Genomic DNA, 8,928 nt, shown 5'->3' on the forward strand with positions numbered 1-8,928 from the left:
CCTGGCGTGATTCTCACTTCTTCAAGGTGGTGGAGGCCATGGAGATCATGTTAATCGCTGTGGTGTCCCCTGTCATCCGCTGTGAGTGGCACCTGGAGAACTGGCAGGTGGCATTCGTGACCACGGTGAGTACCTGCGTCCCTTGCTGTGCAGGCGCAGCTGAGGGGCCGGCGCCCCTTCCTGTACCCACGGGAGCATTCGCCACCGCTGGGCCCCACCGCACCGGGGCCTCTCTCCCTCCCCAAGCAAGAGTCGGGGCGGGGGAATCGCACCAAGGAGGCGGCCCTTACCTCGAGGGTCGGTCATGGGCTGACACAGGCTGGCTACGTGACTACAAGCCGGTTACTTGGGCTCCTGGGGGGAAACCAGTTGCCCGCACTGAATGGCGTTATTACTCAGTCACCTTCTCTCAAAGACCAGGACAAGCACACAGCCACACAAGCTGCACACTACGTTTTGCTGCCAAGCAGAATTCAACAAGTCACCTGTCATTCTCTCAAAAGCCATAATTGGCAGCAGCTTTGGTGTGCGTGGACAGTGAGAAGGGAAAGTGAGGTTTAGGGTGACTCAGTCTTCACGTAGGCTCCATCCTACTGGCCCTGCTCCCCAGCGCTGGGCCCGAGCACACAAACCTCTAAGGAAAAAATATTCGATGCAAATAATGTATCTGCCATTTTGTACACAGTCATTAGGTTTCTCCTTAAGTGGATCTGAAAATACTGCCCCCGACTCTTTTAGAAAGGGTCTCGCTATGCAGTTCAGGCTGGCCTTGAGCTCACTACATAGCCCAGGCTGGTCTTGGACTTGCAACGATCCTCCTGCCTCAGCCTCCTGAGTGCTGGGATTACAGGCGTGCGCCACCACACCTGGCTCCTTTTTGTTTTAAAACTCTACTGGTTTTAGAAAAAGTACTAAAGAGTAATAAAGTTAACCAGAGGTTGCACTTAGTCTTGTAATAAAATGACACCACTGTTTCATTTTCTTCTACATAGACTGTCTAGTTACAGTTTACAAAGCATTACTTGTCAATGCTTTTTTTTTCTTTTTTTGTGGTACTGGAGATTGAACCCAGGGCTTTTGCAATGAACTACATCAAACTCTGTTTAAAAATTTGTGTGTGTGTGAATTTTGAAATTGGGGTCCTCCTAAATCACCCATAATGGACTCTAACTTGTAATCCTCCTGCCTCAGCCTCTCAGAGTACTGAGATTACAGGCATAAACCACCACACCACTGTACATATAATTATAACTGCTTTGTACCTCACTAGATTTGTAGTAAGCAGACTTAGATCCTGAGAATACTGGAGATCCAGATGTGACACTGGTACCTGTCATGGCCGTGAAATTGTATTATGCAGTAGTTTTTAGATTATGTGGTACAATTTTTATGTTATGCTGCATGATATATAGTGATAGCTCACATCTCACTGGTTAGACTTATACTGTTTCCTAATTCTGCCTGAAAAGTTTCCTCAGTAGCCGCAGTTGGCTGATTTACCTCTTCCAGCGGCTCACAGCTCAGACTGGGTTATGACCCTCACTGAGGAAGTGACCATTTCCGGCTCTCCCAGCCCCTCCTGGTCCTGGCTGTGAAGCCGCCTGACCCTGGCTTCTGCCGCTGGGCTCACTGACCAGCCACTCTTGGAGCCACGAGGCCACATTTCCACCATCTCCTGGGCTTCCCAGCCCTAACTGCAACTCCACACTCTCTACCATGGCCTGAGCAGCTGCTCGTCGAGTAGCTAAGGGTTGCGGGTTAATTACCTCCCCTCACTCTGGGAATCAGTCATTCAGTGCTGGAGAATCAGCTCCACATGGTGCTTAAACCAGAAGCGTGAGAGTCACTTTTTATATTAAAAGTAAGCACCTGAAGGAAAGCGCAGGCTGCCGGTTTCCTGTCTGCATGCGTTCTCCCAGGCTGGGTTGCAGAATTGCAGGTTTACAAGCTTCAGGGCCAACCTAGGCTGTGAATCAAGGTCTCTCTCTCTCTCTCTCTCTCTCTCTCTCTCTCTCTCTCTCTCTCTCTGTCTTTTTTCTGGTCTTTTTGAGACAGGGTCTTGCTATGCAGTTCAGGCTGGCCTTGAGCTCTCTTTGTAGCCCATGCTGGCCTTGAATTTAACCTGCCTCAGCCTCCCGAGTGCTGGGATTACAGGTGTGCACCACCATGCCTGGTGTGAATTAAGGTTTCTGTCCTACAGAGCACAGAGCAAAAGCATAGCTTTCATTATTCAGGAATATACAGGATTTTGCCTTGTGGTTGCCTTTGACAGACTGAGCCTGGGTCTCTTGAGGAAGTTAGGAGGGGGGAGAAAAGCCACCTTCTCCCGGAAGGTGGTGGAAGCTAAGCTACCCATTTCCTTTGACTCTCCTGGGATGGAGCTGTGGAAGCAAAAGACCTAGCTGGAAACAGCTGGAGGTGGAGAAATACATAGCCGGAAGGTGCTGACAGCTGCTTTCATCTCAGGAGGAGCAGGGATCTTCTCTGATTTTATCAGAGGAGGACAAGCTATCGTGAGAACAAGAAAGGAGAAGTAGGTTCATGTTAGGGTGTATATTTATTTTGAGGAGTTTATTTATTTGTACTGGGAATTGAATCCAGGGCTTTTGTACCAAGCTACATCCCCAGCTCTTTTTCTATTTTGTAGTTCTAGTCAGGGTCTTGCCTATTTGCTAAATCGCTCAGGCTGAATTTGCCATTCTCCTGCCTCAGCCTCACAGAGTGCTAGGATTTTGCTAGGATTACTGGCGTGCACCACCACCATTTGCAGAGTTCTTTCTTTTTTTTTTTTTTAAAGTAGATGATTTGGTTTGGGTGTTTGTGTGAAGTTTGTTGACACACACGAACATAAAGGAAGACTGCTTCTCCTGACCTCTGCTTGCATTGGAATAGGGCAGGGCAGGCTGAATGGACATGTCTGTGATTACCGCTGAAATTCACAGTTATAGCCTGGGTCTGGCCAAGGCCGTCATCTGAGTGTCAGAGGGAGTACAGCCACCGCCTTCTGGCCTCATCTCCTCAGGGGCAGTGTCTGAAGGTATGGGGTGTCCCACAGGAAGCAGAATCCGCTGTCTTGGAGCCCTGGGAGGTAGTGTAGGGAAGCCCCTTTAATTCCCATGTGTCCTGCCTTTCCACTCCCTTCAGCTAAGCTGGATGAGCGCATAAGTGAGCATCTTAGCTGGGCCTGCTGAAGCACTGCTTGTCCCTCCTTCCTCCAGATGGTGTTTTTTGGCTACATGGTGTCCAGCATCCTCTTTGGGCTCTTGGCTGACAGATACGGCCGCTGGAAGGTAGGTTGGATGTGGCAGGATTGGGAATTTTCTTTGAGGCAGTCTTTTGTGGGCATCACGCTCTGGCTTCTCTTCCATAGACACTCTAAAGTCCAAGATGGAAAATGCAAGAAATTCCCTGCCCTGACAGAACATTTCTGAGTTCTGTGCTTGTCATCCTTGTTTTACAAATTGTCCCCACACCTGGCATCCTAGAGTCCAGGGACAGCCTTGACGGGTCAGAATGCAGGAATTTGCAAGATAGCTGCACGTTAGTTAACTTTGGTACAGCTGTGTGGCTGGGCAGAAGATTGAGGGTCTTCTGATTTTAAACCTGGGTCTCCTCTTGTTTATTTTAAAATTTTATTTATTTTGGGACAGGGTTTCCCTGTGTAGTGCAGGCTGGCCTTGAGCTCGCTTTGTGTCCCAGGCTGGCCTCAAACTCATGGCGATCCTCCTGCCCCGGCCTCTGAGTGCTGAGCTTACAGTCCTATTTTAGTCTGTCTAAAATCACACAGTCTTCTAAATTAACATGAAATCAGAAGTATCTCAGAAAGAAAAAAACTCATAAAAAAGCATTTTATAAAAGAAGAGGGTCAGGGATATAGCTCAGCGACATAAGCCCCTGCCTGGCCAGGGCAAGGTCCTAAGTTCGATTTCCGGTACCAGAAAAAAAAAAAAAAAAAAAAAAAAAGAAGAAATGTAACTGATAAAAAAACCTCGAAAATATAATCTCAGGAGTTAACAAAAGCAAAATCACATAGCAAGGTATTATTTTTCCTTATGAAATTAATATTAAACTTTGAGCCCAAAAGGCATTTTTCTTTCTTTTCTTTTTTATTTTGGTACCAGGAATTGAACCCAGAACCTCACGATTACCAGGCAGGTACCGTGTCACTGAGCTATATCCTTGACCTCCGTAAGGTGTTTTTCTTAAGCAGTCTTCCATTGTTGAAATCGTGCTTTAGAAATACAGACATCCTCATGTACTATATATAGGTACTGCCAGAAACCAGAAATAGGTTGCCCCAAAACATGACTTTTTGAAATAAAATTATTTTGGAGCTAATGGCAATTAAGCAGCAAAAGGAAGAAAAACTCTTGACTCCTCCTGCTTTTCTGCCCAAGTCAGGACCCAAATTCTACTTTGCTGGAGATAATTGCGGACTCTTAGACTAGAGAAGGTTGCAGAGGAGCCTGCAGACCAACTGCTCCACTCCTTCCCTCCCATGTATTAATTTCTCACATCCGGAAGCCCACAGCCGCTTTCATTTGACACTGCTTCTTTAAACCCCAGGCTCTCCGCTGGGTTCTGAGCCACACCTCTGAGATGCTTCTCCCTGGCTTGGCTTGTTGGAGGCGGGTGTTAAAGTGTTCGGCTCTTGTCTCCTTCAGCTGTCTTGTGTTTCAGGGTCCAACTCAACTAAGAACTCAGAGAGTGAGAACCACTGTTCCTTCCCCATCAGTATAATTTCTCTGATCCTCAGCGCGGCAGTGCAAATGATGAATCTGGAAAGGATCCACTCTCGTAACCTGATCCCTTGCCTTGCAGTGATCTAGCTGGCTGAGATGGTCAGGGAGGATGTGAAGTTGTACCCACAGATACTGTCCCTGTTTATTTTCATAGTGAGCAAATTGGAATCAGCCCCTGTGTTCAACAGTAGGGTGTATAATCAATATATAGGTGTTTTTCCAATTTATGTTTTATATTACATGTATTATATCTTTCTTCTGGAATATTTTATAGCCGTTACAAATTTGCTTTCCTTTACAAGGAAAATAGGATTTTAAAAGTCTTAAGGGTATTTTCTCTGGGTTGGAGAATCAAAGATTTCAATTTGTTATTCTTCCTTATTCTTTACTGTGAACTTTTTTTTTGTCTTTTTGAGGCAGGGTCTCACTATGCAGTTCAGGCTGGCCTTGAGCTCACTTGATAGCCCAGGCTGGTCTCAAACTCTCAAAGATCCTCCTGCCTCAGCCTCCTGAGTGCTGGGATTACAGGTGTGCGCTACCAAGCCCTTCGAACTTGTATTATTCTTAAGATTTTTTTTTTTTTTCTACCAAACTCAGGACCTTAGACTTGCCAGGCAAGCACTGTGCCACTGAGCTATATCCCCTGCCCTAAACTTGTATTATTCTTGTAGAGATAAAGCAAATACCTCGTTTTCGCCCTATCATTACCCTAACTTGGTACTGTACTTCACTGAGCTCACACCCTGGGTGTAGGGAAACAGACCTTTGCTTTCTCACGTACGGTTCCAGTCCCTGCCGCCTGTTACAGCAGGAACAGAGGATGCTGGAGAACCTGGAAGGTGTGGCCTTTCCAACAAGAGATCGGCTGGAGTGAGCTGATGACTGAGAGGCCAGGCTGCTGCTGTTTGTTAAATAAACATCTGGACAGAAAGGAAAAATCGCCTTGAGAAGGCGGCTTCTCTTCCCTGCCCCCGTCTAGCGCAGGTCCGTTGAATGAGTTCTCTTTTCTTGGCCCAGATTTTGCTCCTCTCCTTCCTGTGGGGCGCCTACTTCTCTTTGCTGACCTCCTTCGCACCTTCGTACGTCTGGTTCGTCTTTCTGCGGACCATGGTGGGCTGCGGCGTGTCCGGCCACGCACAAGGGTAAAGACTGCTCCGGGGAATCCCGGGGGGAAGAATGCTCCAGCCCACAGGCATTTACACACGGCGAATGGGAAGAATAGATCAACAACCTGTAATAAACAGACTTTACTAGCACTGATTATTTTTGAGTTTTTTGAAAGTAATGGCTTCAGAATCCATTAGGAGCCCTTTGCCACTGAAATAATGCTCCATGGTAAAGTTTACAGAATGTTAGATTGCACTTATGTTATTCCCCCCCGACCCACCTTTCAAAGGCTAATCATTAGTTTTTAGACATGCACAATTTTGTTAGACCAACGAAGTTTGTATTTAGAGTGTAGTTTGGCCATCAGGAATAGCTGATTTGAAGTGCCACTGCCCTGTGATAGCAGACTGTTCCCAGCGAGAATTTACTGCTGAGACCAATTGATGTTTAGCCCCGGAGGATAACTAGGCCTGGGCTTCTTGGTTATAGTGTAGCCTCCTGGAAATTAGCCAGGCTCCTCCAGCTATGCTCTCCCCAAAGCCTGGAGCAAGTCACATAGAAACTATCAGGAGATGTCAGAGCACCTAATTGTTGCCTTAATGTGTTGGCGAAGGAATTGTTCTTCCCTAGGGCATAAGTTAAGCAGCTCTCTGAGTTTTGGAGCCCTAAAGGAATAGAAGATAAGTAGATTTTTTTTTTTTTTTGGTCTTTCTGAGGCAGGGTCTCATTATGCACTTCAGGCTGGCCTTGAGCTCACTTTGTAGCCCAGGCTGGTCTTGGACTCATAGCAATCTTCCTGCCTCAGCCTCCCTAGTGCTGGGATTACAGGCGTGCACCACACACCCTCCTAAATTTACTTCTTATTGGTTTCTTCGGTGCATATTAGCCATAACAATTGCATTTTGATGCACAATGAGATATTATTTTTGATTTCTTTATTGTTTTGATTTCTTGTGACCAATGAAATATTGTTTTGATTTCTTGTGACCAGGAAGATTATGGTTGTTTAAAAAAAAGTCATCTGGCTTTATAGAAACAAAAGTATCATGTTTTTTTTCTCTTTCCCATTTAGGCTAATTATAAAGACTGAATTTCTGCCCACAAAATATCGAGGCTATATGCTTCCCTTGTCTCAGGTAAGGTGAAACTGGAATTCTACCCCGTCTTCTGCATCTGATAGGGTGTGAGGCACGTGGATTTTCTTCTGACTTTGGCTAGAGTTCTGCCTGTTATTCAGCACCAGCTAAAAGCACTGAGAGTGCTTGGATCTGAGAATCCCACTGCAAGGTCTCCTGAGCCCAGGACATCTGTCAGCCAAGGTGGAACTGGAGTACAGCACTAGCTCCCTTTGTGACTGTGTTTCTGCTTGGCTTATGCGTGGCGATCATCCCTGCTCTGCCCCGCACCTGGCCGTGTCCCCGCCAGGCAGGCAACTTCCTGGTCTCCTTGGCTCCTCTAACCCACCCCAGTGATGTTAGCTTTCTGTTAATGGCTGTCCCTTGGCATCTGAGGGGACTGGTTCTGGGACCCAGATGGCCCAGGAGTCTGAGGATGCCTAAGTCCCTCCCATATTGAGTCCCGGTGCCATATATGATGTTCATATATCCTCTTACCCACATTAACACACCTCTGGAGGATTTATAATATCTAGTGAGTGGTATGAAAAGAGTTGTTCTATTGCACTGTTTAGGGAATAATGACAAAGCCCATACCTGTTCCGCTCAGACACAATTTTTTTCTTTGTTGTTTTTTTTTCTTTTGGTACCAGGAATCAAACTCAGGACCTTGCGCTTGCCAGGCAGGTGCTGTGCCGCTGAGCCATCTTCCTGGCCCTTTTCTGAGTATTTTTCACATGTTAAGAGTATGCATGTGGAATCCGCGGATGTTAAGTCACAGGGCGCTCAAGGACCCCTCTCCTCCCTTCATCCCACTCAGTCACCCACCTGGTGACTCATCACCGTGATTTGAGTGTCTGTCAACAAACCTTCTGACACTTCTGCTTCTAAAGTGTGTGCCTAATTAAAAATCATTTTGCATTTTACTACTGAAATCCTACCCAGTGCCACCTCACTTTTACTGGGGCTATACCAGTGGCCTTATTTGTTGTATGTTCACAAAAGTTAACCCTACCCAAGTCACTCTCCATCACATTATGACTTCTTTGCAGCCCTAATCACCTTCTGACATATTTTTTTTTCTTCTGAAATAGTTTTGACTGTAGAATTCTTTAATGAAATAGCACTCCTTAATTGATTCTCTAAAGGATTATTATTATTATTATTATTACTATTACTATTATTATTATTATTATTTTGGCATGGTACTGGTTTTGAACCCAGGGTCTTGCAAGCACTCTGTCACTTTGCTGTACTCCTAGCCCTTTTTATTTTTTTAATTTGAGACAGGGTCTTACTAAATTGGCCAGGGTAGCCTGGAACTTGCAATCATCCTGCCTCAGCCTCCCTCTCAAGTAGCTGGGATTGCAGGTGTGCACCCCTGCACCTGACCGAAAGAATCTTCTAACATGTTCCCTTCCTTGTCGTCACATGGGGAAGAATGCTCAGGCCAGTGGTGACAGGGATTCTAATTCCTGATGCTTGTGGCTGTAGTGGGTTCCATGTGATTCCCTGATATAAAATTATCTCTAAAATAGCCAGATGTGGTGCACACCTATAATCCTAGCACTTGGGAGGCTGAGGCAGAAGGATCGCCCAGAGTTCAAGTTGAACCTGAATTATAGAGCAAGACTTTCAAAAAATAGCAGGAGCAGCAACAAAAAATACCCCCCAAATCTCTAAGATATATTTTTATGTGCAAAAAGCAAAGTATGGAGTATTATGTGTACTGCAGTGCTGCTTGTGGGGAAGAAGAACAAAAATGTATCCTTATTAGCTTGTGTATGTCTAGTAGAGCTTTGAAAGGGTGCAGAAGAAACGTAATATTAGAGAAAGGAGATGGCAATAAGTAGGAGAAGAGAATATGTTCACAGTCTCCCCTGTGACTCTTGTGTGAGGGTCAGTGGTCACCTGCTTAAGAAAGAAAAGCCCCGATCTGATATTCCTGTTCTACCGGAGGTTTT

General features: G+C 45.9%; 1 protein-coding gene across 10 annotated transcripts in view; it reads left to right on the forward strand.

The window, feature by feature from the left end:
• Positions 1-8,928, forward strand: part of Svopl (SVOP-like) — a 101,387-nt gene that overhangs the window by 8,938 nt on the left and 83,521 nt on the right. For 9 of the 10 annotated variants that reach the window (XM_013504968.1, XM_013504971.1, XM_013504976.1 and 6 more), the window contains 4 exons: positions 27-125; positions 3,219-3,290; positions 5,760-5,884; positions 6,922-6,985. In XM_013504968.1, the coding sequence (XP_013360422.1) occupies positions 27-125; positions 3,219-3,290; positions 5,760-5,884; positions 6,922-6,985 (360 nt within the window). The remainder of the gene's footprint in view (positions 1-26; positions 126-3,218; positions 3,291-5,759; positions 5,885-6,921; positions 6,986-8,928) is intronic. The other variant, XM_013504975.1, reaches the window with a different exon arrangement.

This window comes from Chinchilla lanigera, unplaced genomic scaffold (genome assembly GCF_000276665.1).
Source record: "Chinchilla lanigera isolate Chin_1 unplaced genomic scaffold, ChiLan1.0 scaffold00093, whole genome shotgun sequence".
NCBI classification, from domain to species: domain Eukaryota; kingdom Metazoa; phylum Chordata; class Mammalia; order Rodentia; family Chinchillidae; genus Chinchilla; species Chinchilla lanigera.